This window comes from Dromaius novaehollandiae, chromosome Z (genome assembly GCF_036370855.1).
Source record: "Dromaius novaehollandiae isolate bDroNov1 chromosome Z, bDroNov1.hap1, whole genome shotgun sequence".
NCBI lineage: Eukaryota > Metazoa > Chordata > Aves > Casuariiformes > Dromaiidae > Dromaius > Dromaius novaehollandiae.
The window spans coordinates 68,482,913-68,499,640 of NC_088132.1; the positions used below are offsets into that span (position 1 = coordinate 68,482,913).

General features: G+C 40.7%; 2 protein-coding genes across 5 annotated transcripts; both read right to left on the bottom strand.

The window, feature by feature from the left end:
- Positions 1–2,424: 2,424 nt before the first annotated feature.
- LOC135325156 (F-box only protein 4-like) lies at positions 2,425–10,612 on the bottom strand. Its single transcript, XM_064502852.1, has 7 exons — positions 10,377–10,612; positions 10,049–10,284; positions 8,180–8,400; positions 7,065–7,140; positions 6,357–6,535; positions 5,246–5,421; positions 2,425–4,208 (listed from the first exon to the last, which is right to left on the bottom strand). The coding sequence occupies exons 1-7, from the start codon at positions 10,542–10,544 to the stop codon at positions 4,119–4,121; spliced, it is 1,146 nt and encodes a 381-aa protein (XP_064358922.1). The 5' UTR covers positions 10,545–10,612; the 3' UTR covers positions 2,425–4,118.
- Positions 10,613–10,670: 58 nt separating this feature from the next.
- LOC135323517 (RAB7A-interacting MON1-CCZ1 complex subunit 1-like) lies at positions 10,671–14,845 on the bottom strand. 4 transcript variants are annotated; one of them, XM_064502854.1, is made up of 6 exons: positions 14,587–14,844; positions 13,922–14,028; positions 13,326–13,472; positions 12,787–12,918; positions 12,467–12,563; positions 10,671–11,149 (listed from the first exon to the last, which is right to left on the bottom strand). In XM_064502854.1, exons 1-6 carry the CDS (start codon positions 14,678–14,680, stop codon positions 10,875–10,877), a joined length of 852 nt encoding a protein of 283 aa, XP_064358924.1. In that variant the 5' UTR covers positions 14,681–14,844; the 3' UTR covers positions 10,671–10,874. The 4 variants fall into 4 exon arrangements, with proteins under 4 accessions (XP_064358924.1, XP_064358923.1, XP_064358926.1 ...); XM_064502853.1 differs by having other exon boundaries at positions 12,449–12,563; positions 14,587–14,843; XM_064502856.1 differs by lacking the exon at positions 12,787–12,918 and having other exon boundaries at positions 14,587–14,845.
- Between the last annotated feature and the right edge of the window lie 1,883 nt (positions 14,846–16,728).

Sequence of the window (16,728 nt, forward strand, 5' to 3'; positions counted from 1 at the left end):
TGTCACCCCTGAGACCAGAATAGTTTATTTTCTTGTCATCACTTTGCAAGAAAAAGTATTACATATTTTAACAAAGAGAGCAGGTGTGTCTGGACTGTCACCAGGATCATTTCATGACTTTTCAGAGCTTGGAGAAATACACTTCTGGGACAGTGTCAGACTTTCATACTCACAGCTGTTGTCTCTTGTCAATGATCAGTTTGCCAAACTACAGAGGAATTAATTTGGAGTCTAAGTCCTGTAGTGCTCAACTGTGGTCCAGCAAAGGGCCATCAAGATGGTTAAAGGGCTGGGGCACATGCTTGGGGACATCTGGGGACTTTGGCCAATAATGTCCGAGACTGGTAACTGCAAGTAGCTGCATGGCATGAACTGGGAGGACCTTCAGTCTGACACTGCCAGCAACGATCTCCCTGCCGGGAAGTTGAGACCTTGTGAACGTAATGCTGGGTGAGGGGATTGAGCAAATGTGTGAGATAATCAATAGCATAAAAATTCTAATCTCATTGGTCCTTAAGCCAGTATCCAGACCCACGATGGGTTGTTGTTTACTCGGTCTCACCCGCTGAACATCTCTGCTATACACCTACCTGCATTCTTGATTTGTAGTTTCGTCCTCCTGAGGGAACTGAGAGCAGCCTGTGGGCAGATGTCTGCTGACCTGAGACTTTAACCATAAGCTCTAGCAATAGCACTAACTTCTGTAACTGGCCTGAGAAAACTATTTCTCTACTCTTATACATGAGAATATTTTATTCAGAACCACTAGCACTAACGTGGCACAAAAGACAAACTAGTGTCACAGACTAGAGCTTTGATTGCCTTGCAATGATGCCAGCAGTATTTCTATACATCGTCTTGACAGCAACTCTTCAGCAGCAATACCCACTCTGTCATGCAAATTGATATTGATACCCATCAGATTAAAAGAGGCAGCATATTCCCCTGTATGCCTTTGAAAAGCCAGTTGATTTTCTCATAGCCTTTTCTATAACTGCATCTGCTTGCTGCCATATCTGAGAAGACAGAGTAAAATTGATTACTTCAAAGGAAACAATTTTGTCGGACGCTGTGAGGATGCTGCCTGAAGAGCAGCAGTGGTGGGTATGGATCAGCAGTGCCATCCAGTGGGAAATGCAGCGAGCCACAGCTCTCCTCCGGAGCTGCAGGGAGAAGGGTCCAGAGCCCACTCTCCCGGGACCCTCTGAGACCAGCCGTGGCCACCTCATTACACGAAACTGCAAGTGACACCTAGCGAGTTCCCTGGACATTCAGTGTCCTGCCTCTTTTGTTCCGCGGCCTTCGCAGGTACCGTCATGTGTTTCTTTGGAACTGACAGCATGCAATTTTTGTTTTTCTAAGTTTCGCAGACTTTATGAAAATTAGCCTCTCCACAGCCACTTTATTTTGGGGAAATTTACTCAGAGGAAAACTCAGTAACTGAGCTTATTATAAAACAGATGTAGTACCAGTTTAACTTTCTCCTTTTATTTATTTAGTGTCCACTTTTTAAATAAACGTTCTGCCTCAACGGTCAGGAAAGTGATTCTCTTCCTAACAGTGTTAGAATCCTTCCCAAGGAGGACACAAAATTGCTGGGAATCAAATCCTGATGGTTTCGGTTCTCACAGACACTTCACAGTTGCACTTAATCTTGTGAATACAAAATCGAATGGATAAAAATACTGAGGTTTTTATATTAAAAATTGTAAGATTTAAAATAAATTTTAGTGACATATTAGTTTTAAACATCCCACTAATTTTGAAACAGTGATGATTTAAGTCTCAAACTTATTTGACATATTACACTCCAAGCTCACCAGACTAAAGAATTTCAATAGTTAGAACTAAGTATTAGGTGAAATCTAAAAGGTATTGCTAAAATAGATGTGGAATTTACAGTGCATGTCTGCAATGACTATTTGGCACATGAACTCTCCACAGGCCGGTTGCCCATTCCATAGCACAGCTTCGAGCACTGGAGGGGCTCCTTTGCACACAGGGCACTCCACTCCTCATCCTCCTTGCCTGTACGGATCCACCACAGTACTCAGCCATGTAAGCTGTCCCACCAACTCTGCAACCCCAGTGATGCTGGAGCTCTGGCACTACGCCAGCGTCTAATTCCCACTGTTTGTCTCCTAGGCTGTATTCTTGAAACTCTTAATTCTTAACTCTTTAAACTAATCTACCTTTATGTTAAAACACTTGATGTTCTTTAGGTTAAGAAAAATTATATTCCCTACATTACCTTGACCTTTTAAAATGACAGTGAACCAGTATTTGTTAATGACACATCCAATAACATTAAAGTCACTAATGAAGACATTTATACGAATACATCGTTATCTGTTGTTGTAGCACAATCACAGACATTGCTAAGCCTACACACACACACAAAGAGAGAAAGACTGGAAATATCACTCTCTTCAAAAAATAATTTATTCTTTAGGAAGAAAGCAGAAAAATGTTACAGTGAAGATCTTGCATAAACAAACACATTCATGGTAGCTAACATAGCATCAGATCGCAACATTCGCCCCTCTAAAATGTGGATGGATCATTACAGAATTATTATGACTAGCAGGAAAGTTGCATACATCTACCTAGAAAATTTGGAAATTTACCCCAAATATTGATGAACATTTTGTGTCCCCACTGTTTTAAAGGGAAAGTACACATAACTTATTAAAAACCGATAAAAAACAGAATTAGCATAGTACAGTTTCCCATGGATTTTCCCTTGAAACACCCCCACATGTCCTGATAACAAGTCAGAAAAAAAAGTCTCGAAAATTGAGTTAATTGTGGATAAAGAAGAAAAAAAATGCAAAGATACTTCTATCTCTGGTCTCCTAGTTTGTTAAAAAAAGAGACTTCCCAAATGGAATGTTTCTAAAATAGTTGTGTTATGCATTAAACACACTTATCAAATTGAGGGCAGTTACTGCTACACTGTACAGTCATACACGACAGCTGAATGTACACCATGTATCCATTTATCTAGATACCAAGAAACAACTGTTTGTGAGACTATTGCATTTCCATGCATAGAAATGGAGCAGAAGGCAGAGAGCAAGAGATACAGGAAAAGAAAACAAACACATGCCTAGACAAAAAAGTCAAGGGAAGCTTGTGGGCATTCATCTAATAACTGAAAAAACAATAAAAAGGTGGAAGACTAGAAGCAGAACTATCCTAAAAGGCATCAATATGGAAAATATAATTCCAGCTCTAAAATGTTGTCTTTTTATAAAAATACTTCTATGCAGAAAATTTCAAGACAGGCACACTTCACATCTGCAAATGCCACAACTATTCGAGTGACTAGTAGATCCTTGGGATCTATGCATTTGATAGATGTTGTAAAGTCCTAATGAATCTAACATTTGTTTGTGATAGTAGAAAGGTGTCCAGTTCAAGTGAATAACTTCACTGAAGCAGAAAGTAGAAGATGCTGAAGCCTTTTGTGGTTCATTAATAAATAAGATCACAAACAAGAAACAAGTCATTCATATGGGGCATTTTGTTGGTTTCTGAGAATTTTGTTCTGGGCTGACAATTCTCCTTCAAGCACTATTTTTTGTCTAGGCATTGCTCCTGAAAAAATACAGAGGAATTTATTGTTTTGAAATATCAACCTACTACAAAGGATGATGAGCTGAAAGCACAGTACAGGATACAGTGTATTTTCTTTGGTTGGGAATTGTCAATGTCAAGATCTCCACTGAATATATTTTGTAAATGTGATGTGATGTATGCCATAGGGCTGTGCTGATAAATTAACCTAGCGCTAGTTTTATTTACAAAAAGAGATTAGGTTATAAGAAGCACAGAGAAAAGATTGCATCGTAAATGCCTCAAATTAAAAGAGAACAAAACCCAACAGCTTCCAAAAAAATCACTTCTTCATCAGCTGCTGGAATCCAGGCAATCCTGCTTGTAGTTCTAATTCAGGTCTACAGCTGGAAGAATGTTAATTATAAAAGTATGTACAATCAAATATATGCATGTCTTCTAAATCTCTTATCTGACAATGCTGTGTCAGGACAAGATTCACACTTCATTTGAGCTGCAACACACTAAAGTCTCTATACAGTAAAATGAAGCAAGTCTAATTACTGTGCATTTTTACAATCTGCTTCTTCCAAGAGCCACTCAAGTCCACTTAGCAGTCCATCTAAAGTAGCAGCTACAGTGTCCTGCACCTGTAAAAATAAGATAAGATTCTATATTACAGATTACAGGCAATGGATCTAACAATACTGTACCAGCACTTCATGTCTATCCTTACGTCAGAAATACTGATGTCAAATTAAATTTTTATGACTGGTTTCTAGGTACCTTGACAGGACAGGTTTCTTAGAGTAAGGTACAAAAAGAAAACTATTCTTTGCATAATGTATTATGAGAGCCATTAAAAAGGCTTTGCATTCTTGATATCACAGCAAATTTTATACGAAGCCCTCCATCAGCTATCCTGGAACATTTTATTTACTTTACAGATGATGGTCTACCTGAAAATCTTTTTTATAATAATTCTTAGAGGAAAAATGCTGCCAGCTTTAGAATTCAAGACATATTATCACTTCTCAAATTTTCTAATACATTAAGAAGCGGTTATTATAAATGGTACTTCAAGAAAAAAAGCTTGTAAACATTGTCCTTATGAAAACAAAGGAATTAAATCTGTTGGGGTTTTTTTGATTAAGTATTATCATTTAGCTACACTATGTCATCAAAAACAAAATTATATGTTACTGAGACACGCTGATATACATTGTGCTCGACAAGCATAAAAGAACGGGCTCAGGACCTCATGGGCTAGGCAAAAAAATGTGATTTGTCAAAAACTTCATACATCATGTCAAGCAGGTGACAATTAGTCTCCTGAAAAGTGACAGAAAAGCCTACCTTGTGGCTAAAGCCTTGGAAATTCAGATTCAAAGTAACTGAAGCTTTCTTACCCTCTTTAAGACCAGGAATTCATCCTTCCTTCCACTCTGGCTCCATGTGAAGCTGCTCGTGTGTTCCTGGGCAAGCCAATTAGCTACTCTGTGTTGTGCTAGGCTATAATCCTTCATCTCATAGGATCAGAGAAACTAAATTCACCACTTAAGTGGAGTGCTCAAATAATAATGTTGAAAGCTATATATTTACTTAGATATGTACAGTCCAAGAACTACAATAAGCCTAAACTGCATTTAAGCACAAAGAAGAAAAATAAAGGTTTAAAAGCAAGTACCATCCAGGGCTGATGTAACAGATTCAGTTGCAACTGATGTGCCATGTAAACACAAGGAATTCTTTTCACATCAACATGAGAGATACAAGATAAAACCAGCAGAGGTCTGTTTCGAGGCCCAAGAGCTGGATCAATCATTGCCAAAATATGGGCCAGTTCCTCTTCACGATCGTGCTCTAGAAAACAATTTGTAATATATGAGTATTAAGTATATGCAAATCCCAAGCAGAATATTTTTCTTTTATCTTGACTTTTAAATACTTATTATTTCAGTTCACAAAAGTGAGGAAACACAGGACTGGAAGTGGTGTGGGCAAATTATCTAATTCTGCTTATCTCACGGCTCGATCAGCTGTACTCATGTCATTCCTAGCTGTTATTTAAAGATCTCCCTAGATTCACAGGCAACCTATTCTAGTTCTTAACATCAGAGCATTTTCCAAGTACCTCTCAGAGGTCAAAATCACAATAGGCCATTAAGAAATACTGACACACTTCACAGGCAAGAGCCCTTCCCTACTGACTTAATTTTTCTTGCCAGTATATCCCCCCACATTTTTTTTACCCCCTGCTTTCCTGAGCTAGCCCTTTCCCTCCACTTAAAGCTGATGAATATAAAGACAGTCTACCATAACAAGTGTTTGGATTACCCTTATTTAGGCTTATTATAGGACAATCCTAATTCAGGTTGGTTACATCTTTCACTGCAGTGAAGTAAAGGCTCTATTTCTAGGTTATTACATCACCACTGCTATATTTCAGGCTTCTCCTCCCACCCACCCTACCGCTTCCACTCCCTTACCTCCTCCCAGATTTTGTTTTGTTTTGTTCTTTTAATCCACATAATTTCCCAGATCTGACTTAAGAGAGCAGCCACGTGGTACTGGCACTGACAGAAAGGGTCATAACCCCTCACAGGAAGGTGAGGGAGAGTGTCTAGGAGAGGGGACCTCTTCAACTTGAAAAGCCACTGAAGAAATAACACCAAGGAAGCATACCCTGAAAGAACTGGAATATGGATTTTGATGCATTCCATACACTTCAGAGATCTTTTAGGACATTTCAATCATTCACAAAATATGAGTAAATACAATAAAGAGAACTCCCTTACTTTTATGAGCTTCTGCATTAGCAACATAGATGAATCCATCAACTACTTCGCACACCTTTTTAACTTGAGCTATTACATTGTAGTGCACAGCTTGCTGATTCCCCACTGTACTGTTGTCTTGGTAGAACATCTTATTCACAACAACAGCTTGCTCTGCCCTTGCTCTCCTCCTTTCCACACTGAAAGATATTAAAATACTTTGGCCATTTAATAATAGTAGCCAGATTAATTTAGATAGAAAATGAGAAAACAGAGTCGAGGGAGATATAGCAGCACAGCAAAGGGTCAGGAAAATGGCCTAAGCCACAAAAACAGTTTCATTCCCCCCATTTTATTTGAGTGCGCACATACAGATGGTTAGTACTCTGCAAGACATGCATTAAAATACACCCCAGGATGAGTTTATAGAATATTTCAAAAGGGAAACAGTCAGAATATCAAGCGGGATAGAAGTACCTGTTATGTATTTGTCATAAAACATTTGTTATGTATCAGTTTTGGGAAGAAGGTTTACTAATTCCACATGGAAATTCAGAGGTTGGAGAAAGGGAGAGAAATAGGGAAGATACATATTGATGCTTCAGTTTATAAGAGATATGCATGTATGCAATAAAGGCATCCAACTGACATCATGAAACCGTGACAAAAAGTATGAAATAACTGAGAAACGGCACTGTCGTGGGTTTTTTTGTGGAGAACAAATCTTACCTCGTAGTTGAATACAATGTCAAAATATTGAATTTTTGATTGTTATTGAACTGAAAACTGACTCCTGATCCAATCCCTACAAGGAGAAAATGAACAGAATGAGATTACAAATATCTGGTTACTGAACAAAACTAAGCGATAGGCTGAAAATTCTACTGGGGCTGTAAAATAGATGCATCTAAATCTAGGTGTTGCCGTTACGGTGAAGCATACTGATTGTTTCACAAGGTAATAAAATCAAAAGAAAATCAGGAGGCATTTCTGGGTTTGTTTGGTTTTTGATACTTGCATTAAAACCTAGAAATTTAAGTCATGGAGGAGCTGATCTGTATCTGCTGGCCTAAACTGACATAGTAAAGCTCGTCTATTTAGGACAAGCTGCATTGAAAAGGACATAAAAGAGAAAAGAAAATAACAGCAAAGAAAGCATATTTTCCCACTTCCTATAAATATAATTTAACTATCCCAATTCTGCTGTGCTTAAATATTAGTTATTCTTAGTTGAAAACAGTCCGAAGTTTTTTCATCTGGTTTGGACTGAAGCAAAATTATAGATGTTCAAAAGTATGGCTTTTTTAAATCCCTTCTAAATATCGAAAAAATTTCTTCATCTGATCCTACAACCCCTTTTTTAATGAAGAAAGTGTACACCCATTTGACACCAGAATATTGAATCAGATAAAGGATCAGTGTAAAAAGACAAGCATATTTTCAACCACTAAGTAACAGTGGCACTAACCAATAGTAAGCACTATCTAAAGGAAGTTGTGTTTGCACTTATCCATTAAAACAACGTGTGGCATGCAATTTAGGATTGAAATACAAGTATAAAGAGCAAAATCTTGATCCTCTGACACTGAACAAATTTAACCATTAAATTCACTGGAGCTAAAATTTTATCCTAACTGGTCATTGTGTTTATCCTTTGGAATACATATATATATATATATATAAATAAATAAAAGAAATAATTTTTTACAACTACATTATTGAGCTTCAAAGGGAGCATTAAAAAAAATTCTTTGTTCCTATTTCTCCCCCAACTTTTTTTGTTTTATAAGACATATCTCTTTATAAAATTAAAAAAAAAAACAAAACAGAAAACAGAGCATTACCATGAATTCGTCTTTGAGGTAGGCCAGCCACTAGTAGAATTTCTGGGCAAGTCATCATCTTTTGCACTAAAGAGTCGTCCAGCTCTTCCAACCCCGGCCCAAACATAGCAAAGCGAGGTTCTGCCTGAGTGACCAGTGATTGCAAAAAGGATGTCACAGCCCCATACCGGAGACGGCTTGATTTCAGACTTCTTCTACTCTGAGGACAGCTTTTTTTATATCTGTGTAAAATAGACGCAACTAGAAATTAAACATAAAATACAAAAGAGGTATTAATCAAACAACATCAATTAATTTAGGTCCTAAATTTCTCATGCTGCGTTATCAGAACAACTTAAGCACAGGTCAGATATAACAGTTAAAAACTGATGGTTTAGATCACCAGCAGTAAGCAGGTAAAACCACTAGTCCTGCCAAGTTCCAAATGCTGATTTTCAGATCTTAATATAGTTCCATATGATGGATCTTTTACTTAAAAAAAAAGAAAAAAAAAGTATAAACTTCCCCCAACCTCCTAGCACACATAATATTGGTAAAATAGCACCAAAGTTGAAGAGTCAAATACAATGTAAAAAAAAATATGCGAATTCTGAGTGTGTGTCCAACCTTAGTTAGACCCCTTTTATGTTTATTAATTATAAAAAAGGTGACTCCATCTGAAAAGGGCCTTATCCCATTCAGACATAAAGTACGCTTGCTGTAAAAGGAGGTGGGTGTTGTCTGCAAGCTGACGTGTTCATTTGATACAGAAGCTGGAAGGCATGAAGAGACTTTGGCAATCACAAGAAAAAACGAAACAGTTAATTAAGGGACTGACAAACATCCTGGAGAAGTGGCTTCAGTCTTTGCTTCTGGTCATGTGATGCTAGATAAATCACTTCAAGAAAACGTTAACCATGTGCTCCTCTGTATCCAACCCAAGACAGTTCAGTTGACATCAGCAAAAACATTAAGTGCTCACAGAGACAATGGAAATCAGTGACAGCTGGCTTCAAGTATGTGATGTGCTCTGAAGTATCCAGACCAAAAGAGATTTAAATCCAAAATTCAGAATTAAAGGACATTTTGCACTTCAAATTCTGGGGTGCTTCTTCTCTGGCTGTAAAATGGGGATGGGAGACAGAGAGGTTGTCAAAGTTAGGGCATTTATTGTGAAGTGATAGTTTCATGAATCACCTTTGGAAATTTGTATTCCATGCAGAATTTGGATATTGCCAATTAATTCAGGGCGTTGAATGAAGTTAAATACACACACGCACACACACACACACACACACACACAAAATAATCTCCTTGGCTTAGAGATTTTTTTCAAGTAATCCAAATATATTATGAGTGCTGCTACGTTTTTCAACTATGGTAGTTGAAACCACAGTCTTTGTCTTATGTTTTTAGACCATGAGAGCTCAAGCAGCATGACCTGTTATTTTTGAATACACACAGAGTAACTTTTTTGTAGGTTTTCCAGATAAGAGATCAAAAAGTAAGATTCATTTGCCATATTCTAAAGACTTAGTACTTCTAGTAAGATAAGTAATGATCTTTTGTACTGAGAGTAGAGAACACATCTCCATCAACAAAATCAGCACAGCACACAGCTTCTGAGATGGCTGTACTTCTGTGGCATGCTTGGCATACAATACACAAAAAGGTTTTTTTAATATGATTTTACATTCCTCTTTAACTCTAAATGGAAAGAGCAGACCAAACTGTCGCAAAACAGGAGATTATATTCACAAAACCAGCAACAGATTCGGGACCCAAGGTCACGCCAAAATTTGAGCAGCATCTTGCAGCAGAGCTTTGCTGGTACACGCGTGGAAGCCGTCCGCGGGCTCAGGGTCCTGCTGGGGAACGGGGGATACTCACACGGCCATGTAGTCGTACAGCGCATTACCGCCGGCTTCCGAAAAGACTTGATGGAAGACCTCCACGCTGGGGAGCGACCTCCAGTCCACCGAGGCCCAGGAGGGGAGGTCCCTCAGCAGAAAGCACCTCCACAGCAGCGGGTCCCGCACGGCCGCCCGCCAGTAGGTGCCGGTGCTGCCCAGGCGGCAGAGGTCTTGCGGCGACAGGAAGGACATGATGCGCAGCTGCACGTCGATCTGAAACGCGCAGAGCGGCGGTCAGCGCCCGCCACCGCGCGGGGGGCACCGGCACCGGCACGCCGCCCCGCACCGGCGCCGGCCCCACTCACCGGCAGCGCCTGCAGGGCGCTCGCTTCCTCCGCGGCCTCCCCGCCGCCGGGGCCGGGGCCGGCCGCCGCCTCCGCGCCGCCGCGCTCGCGGGCGCCCCGCGCCCACCGCTCCCGCAGGCCGCGCAGCCGCCCGCGCACGGCGGCCTCCAGCCGACCGCCCTCCGCCATGGCGCCCGGGCCCGCCGGCGGCGACGCCTCCGCGCTGAGGGCGGCGCCCGCAGCGGCCCGGCCCGGCCCTGGCCAGGGCGCCGCCGAGCCCGCGCAACCCGGCTGCAGCACCCCGCCCCGCCTTGATTAAACCTTCTAAAAATGCTGCTTTATTGGAGTTCGGACTTATATTCCAGAAGGTCTCGGAATCACTGTTTTTACAACAGAGCATACATTTTGGCAAGAACAGTCAGGTAGCGAGCAGTGTTTTCCCTCACTGCAGTGCAGGCCACCCCCGCAGGTGTGTTCTCCACGCAGTGAGCCTCCTCTGAGAGCCCAACAGCACCAACTTTAGCTGTGGGGTTTCCTGAGGTGACACAGCATTTGCTTCGCGCTTGTTGTGTTCCACCCTTGTCCTTTCAAAGGTCCTTCGCATACTGCCACGTATTTTGTTAACACGTTTTTGCCCACGTCTCGGAAATCCAGTGATGCGCCCTGCGATCTGCTGGACACCGGATTTGTCATCTCAAGGCTTTTTTGCTTCCCTTCTCCACAGTGTTTCAGTCCCCAGTAGCACATTTCTCCACTGTACATCATCGCTAGTAAGTGGGTATCGCTAAACATACCTGCAAAAAATAATTTAGAACTCAAGTACTTCATACTTTTGTTAAACATGTATGTGACTTGTTAACTTAAAAATCTTTCAGTAACACAGCAAGAATTTTTCAAAAAGTCAGCATATGCCTCCTACTAAAGAAGCATACCAGAGCACAAATTTCAACCCTTAGAGCACTGATGCTGCCAAGAGGACCTGAATCAAAGGCCTTGCTCATTGTTCCATCCATTTTGCCTTTTCCACAATATTAAAATCTTTAGTTTTAAGCTTGACATATGAATATTTTCTGAAAATTGTTTGTATATTTATCTTTCTGTATTTCTTTATAATCCATTAAGTGTGGATATGATTATGCATATTTACTTTAGAACACTTCTATGCCTCCCACATTTTAGGCCTCACGGAAGATGCTATTTGAGCATCATCTTAACTCAGATTGACCAGCAGCAGCTTTAGTATTTAAATAACTACAAAGCCACATAAGTGTCCATGTAGTGTCCATAAGTGTCCAATACTACCAAATAAATGTATGAAAGCAGCTACTGAACTTGGCTTTGCATTCTGAAGCAGAGTTGGAACAACCCCTCTTGGTCCCTTTCAGATAAAACTAAACGAGAAGGTGCTCCATCCCACGTAGGCATCCGTTCCCTAGGACCAGACTAGAGTAAATTTTGGCAGTGTACAATGTGGACCTCAGCACCAGCTGTTTTACTTTAAAAATCCACTCCTGCTGCATGACATTACTTGCATCACACTAACATCAAATGCTCTGAAATGCACTATAGTAATACAACTTACATAAAGCTACAGTAGAGAGTGATAATAAAGTTTTGCCTAAACAGTGTACTCCTTCTACCTGTGTGAAATCAGTAATTCATCTTATCTGTTTTCTCCTAGATCCACAGAGAAAAACAACATGAGAATATTTAGCACCCTCTGTAGTCATATTTATGCTTTTAAGATTTGTCAGCTGAAAACTGGATGGTTATAAAACATGCATATTGCATGTAAAACACAATCAGCCTCCGTTGTTCATCTTCCTCAGATGCACTTACAAAGACAGAGAAAATGAACATTACCAGCTCCTAAAATATGCAAGTCAGAAGACAAAAGAGTTGGAAGGGCAGGAAAACACCACTGCTTGCTAACCTCTCACAACTATTTTTTTTTTGTTCTAAAAAGTTAGTTTTTGAATATAAATGAAGTCCAACCTGATATAACAAAAACATACAATAAAGGGATTTATAACATGGGGAAGGTATCTGGGGTGTTTTGTACCCCCCCCCCTTTATTTATTTATTATTATTACCTTCACTGAGTAATCTACCTGTGTCTTTATCCTGAAATGAGACATCTTCATCTAGCTGGAGAGGGCATCTAAAGCTAAGCATCTTCATCAAGTAATGAATTCCATCATTAAGACACTGAATACAATTAAAAAAAAAAAGGGGGGGAGAGAGAAAAAAAAAAGCTAGACAAATTCTGACAAATTTAAAGATAGCCATAAATACTTTCAGATATGAACTTCCCAAGCAGTTATTTAAAAGAAAAAAACCTCTACTTTAAAAAAGTCATATCTTAAAAGTGTATTTATGGGCATTCATATGCTCATGAGATTATTATTTTTTTTTTTTAAATCTCCTTTACCTTTTTAAATAAGCCGATATTTTCCCTTAGCCATTCACTCCTTTCTTTTACAGTGTGACAATACATGTAAAGCAGGGCTCCTTTTCTCCAGTAAAGACATTCAAATAACTCTAGGCCAAGGATGCTGGTGGACTGAAATAAAGCCCAAAAAAATGTGCTAAGCCAAAAATAACGATTTGAACTACACATACACACTGACACATACAAATAGTGTTGTATTAACCCTGTAATTTTGGAAGATATACTTAACAGTGATGGTCACAGACACAAGCCTAATACTTTGGATTTAAACAGCAGAAAGCATCTGGAATTCTGAAATGTTAGCAAGAAAAATTCTGAGCATCCAGTAAGTTATTCAAAAAATTATTTATGGGCAATGATTTGGGAACCACCGCTTAAATATAAATAAGATGTGGAATTTTTTCAAAGGATCTCAAATTTTGCTCATCAAAAATGCAAGTGCCACTATCCTGTTTTAGATTTTTTATTTTTAAATAATGAAATAATTAAATCTTTGACCGAATAATGTTAGTACTCACTTCTTCGTTTATGTTGCATTCTTTCACTAGGTCTTCTGGTTCTGAAAGAACACAAATAAGTTCTTTAACTTTTGGTAAGGAATAATCTTCTGGAAAATCTTCATCCACGAGCTGGTTTTCCTCAAAATATGTAATATCTAAGACAGCCTATGAAAACAGGAAGATGCATGATGTAAAAAAATAAAGTAAGTAAAAATAAGTAACATAACTAAAAAACACTACCAACAAAATAATTAGATGGTGTACAGTAACATACAAACTCGTTACAGTTTACAAAATAGTACAATTTTGAAGATAATTTTTAACATTTAATTTTCAAAAGCATTACAAGTTAAAATTATTGTTAGACTGTTCATAATAAACAAACTCAGAACCCTTTTTATCTTCACAGTATTTGTACAATAATTATCAATTCTTGGTTACTTTCTAATACAGAACAAAAGTGGGCCTGTACTTTGTGAAAGTTCTGTAATCACTGCATACACTAAAAAGAAATGTTTTTTCAGCTATACCCACTTTACTACACCCTACCCTCTCCTATACCCTATGTAGTGGATTTTCATAAAGCGGTCCTCCAAATGCTTTAAATATACTACCTGTGTATAAAGCTGCAAAAGCTTGGAACAATATGTTTTTTCTTTCTCTTCTTTACAGAGGTCCTTCAGTTTCTCTAGAGTAGCAGAGCCCTTTACCAAGAAAGTATCTGGAGGAAGAACACATGGCTTTCTTAGCACTGAAGTGCATCCAGCAACAGCTTTGCTTGCTCCCCCTTTCCATTGCATATGCTTTATCCATCCTTGTGTTACATACAATAGCAGGTGAATAATAAAGCACTTAGGCCCCTTGCCCTGTTAAGACTACTGATGTCATGACCAAATTCATGGCATTACTGGTTATGGTCTGATGCTTCAAAAATCACTCCAAACACTGCATTTGCAAAGAAATCATAAATGAAAAATGCTACTTGTTATTATGCAGTTATAAATTTCAGGCCTCAACCACCCTGCTGCAGAGAAAAGCCTCAAGACTCAGCCTCTGCACGGAGGCCTGCACAGACGCCCGAGGCGCTGCCCGGGGGTAGGGCTCTTTTCCCGAGCAGGGAAAGGCGCGGCCCTCGCCGCCGCCCCCTCCCCCCGGGGACGGGGCTGCCGCCGCCCCCCGCAGCCCGGCAGCAGGGGCGGGCCGAGGGGTGCCGCGCAGCACGAGGGCAGCAGAGGACGGAGCGGGCCCGCTCGGTCCGCCACCCGCTGCGGCCCCTCACCGTCGCCGCCCGCTGCCCTCAGGGCCGCCAGCCGCCGGCCCAGCGCCGCCAGCCGTGGCCGCAGCGCCGACACGGCGCTCGCCCCCTCCGCCATCCCAACCGTCACCCGCTCCCGGCGGCACGTGACCGCGCGACCGCGCCACGTGACGCGCCGGGGTTGACGTGGCGGCCACGACGGGCGTTCAGCTGTGCCGCGCGCCGCGTCGCTCCTCCGCGGGACGGTGCTGCGCAGGCGCACCAGCGCTGCCGCCGGCGTGCGGCCGTTGGTGGCCGGGCGCGTGCCCCGCCTCCCCCCGCCCGCTGGGGAGTGGCCCGGCGGCCTCAGTGGCGGAGCTGGGGCTGGTGCCTTTTTAAGTGGACTTTAAAGCTCTTTCGTAACGGAGGTGTATGGTGTCCACAAATTTGCTTCAGGGTCTTCGGGGAGAGCCTTTGGCGTGTCCCTGTGTGCTCGCTATGTGGCGCTGAACGCCGTCCAGGCTCACTGTGAAACGTTTCTTGCCCATACATGAACTAAAGGGAATGTTGTCAGACTGCTGCTGAGAGGGGGCCGGGGTTTTAAGACTGAAAACTGCACTTTTCCCATCAATATATACTTCTTTACCGGGCAGGGGGGGGAGAGTTACTTTATGTTTTAGTATTGGGATTATTTAACTTGAATAGGTACAATTGTAAAAGTTCAGCTAAATCATCTTGAGCTCCAAGTCTTTGGTTAGAGGAATCACGTGCTCCAATTTATCATCCAACTTTAGTATACTTAATGAACCTGAGGTGCCGAACAATTTCCATGTTATGAAGAAAAATCAGTGTTCCTTCTATTTTTCATAACAAAAGCATGCTGCTATACCACTGTAAACCATCAGATGCTGTATTTTATGTTGCATGAGCATAAGTGGATGCAATTTACTGATGTATTTTGAATTAGACAGTGAAAAGTCACCTACCTACACATGCGCAGATGTTTTTAGTATTAATCTTGTTATGGCATATGTAAGAGTTGTCAAGCAGACTAAATACAACAAAAAAGTAAAACCTAGAAGGCAAAATTGTGTTTGCTTCCAGAAACAATTTCATTTCTTTAAGAAAACTGTTAATGTTTTGGCTGGATATGTATTGTCATTTACTCCTGCGTAGTCTGTATCCAGAGAGAGTTCTTCATCTAAGGAACAGTTGTGTTAACAATACCATAATTATCATGGCAGTTAACCTTAATTATAACTGAGAGTAGAAAATACGGTGCTTTATGTTTTAAACGAAATGCGACACTTCCCATGTTGTTCATTTTGAGACTGAAAAATGTCTGTGCATTGAAAAGTTCCCTTTTGGTTCTTCAGATTCTTTGCTTACTTTTCCTGCCCTTACTTTTTTGTTTAAATTCCAGGCTATGATTCTATGTCTTAGTTGCTTTTTTTATAACTAGTCAAGTGGGTCATCCCTTCATAGTGAAGGAAATGTCATCCAGTTTTTCAGGATATCTGTGGTAACAGAGAAATGGAAGTGCTACAAATGGAAAAAAAATGGGGTGGTGTCCACTTTCCTGAGGAAAAGTGAACCTGGAAGGTTTTTACCTTATTTCCCTCCTGCCAACCTGTTTTTGCCATGAAATGTGGTATAGTCTATCACCTATGAATGGATGGAAGACACTTATTGTGGCTTTCAAGCTTTTTTTCCTGTGTTGTGCCCTACACCTTCTGTTGGGAGCTGCTTTGCAAGGAAAGGGGGTAGCATGAGTTTTGGGTAAATACCTGATAAACTACAGAGCTAGGAGAGTGGGCTTGTGCTGAGACAGGATTGGATGGTGCCTCCTTAGTGTGCTGTGGGAGCCCTAACCTCTGTTTGGGCTCTCCCTTGCTCCTGGCTGGAGTGGCCTCTGAACAGCTCCAGTACTCATCCCTTCTTTAAGCTGTATCCCTGAAGTCACTAAAACACCAAGCTACATTCTGTAATTTAGAGAGCCTCTGTGCTAGTCATCCCACACCTTGCAAAACAATCAGTTCTCAAGTTTGATAAAAGGATGGATGTCTGATTATTTGAGAGAACAGTGACTTTAATCCACCTTATATTTTGTTTTTGCTTAGAACCCATTCAGATCAAATCCCTTCCAAATGTTTGAAAGAGAATGTCCTGGTCTGGGGTTTGCTACCT

Bases quoted from the DNA above. Each gene is read 5' to 3' on its own strand.
- LOC135325156 (XM_064502852.1), bottom strand. From the start codon at position 10,544: ATGGCGGAGGGCGGTCGGCTGGAGGCCGCCGTGCGCGGGCGGCTGCGC. The intron at 6,536-7,064 runs GTAAGATTTGTT...AATATCTTTCAG, and splicing joins ACATTGTATTCAACTACGAG to TGTGGAAAGGAGGAGAGCAA. The intron at 5,422-6,356 runs GTAAGGGAGTTC...ATTGTTTTCTAG, and splicing joins TAATGCAGAAGCTCATAAAA to AGCACGATCGTGAAGAGGAA.
- LOC135323517 (XM_064502853.1), bottom strand. From the start codon at position 14,680: ATGGCGGAGGGGGCGAGCGCCGTGTCGGCGCTGCGGCCACGGCTGGCG. The intron at 12,919-13,325 runs GTGAGTACTAAC...GCTTTATTTCAG, and splicing joins AATGCAACATAAACGAAGAA to TCCACCAGCATCCTTGGCCT. The intron at 12,564-12,786 runs GTAAAGGAGATT...AATTGTATTCAG, and splicing joins ATATCGGCTTATTTAAAAAG to TGTCTTAATGATGGAATTCA.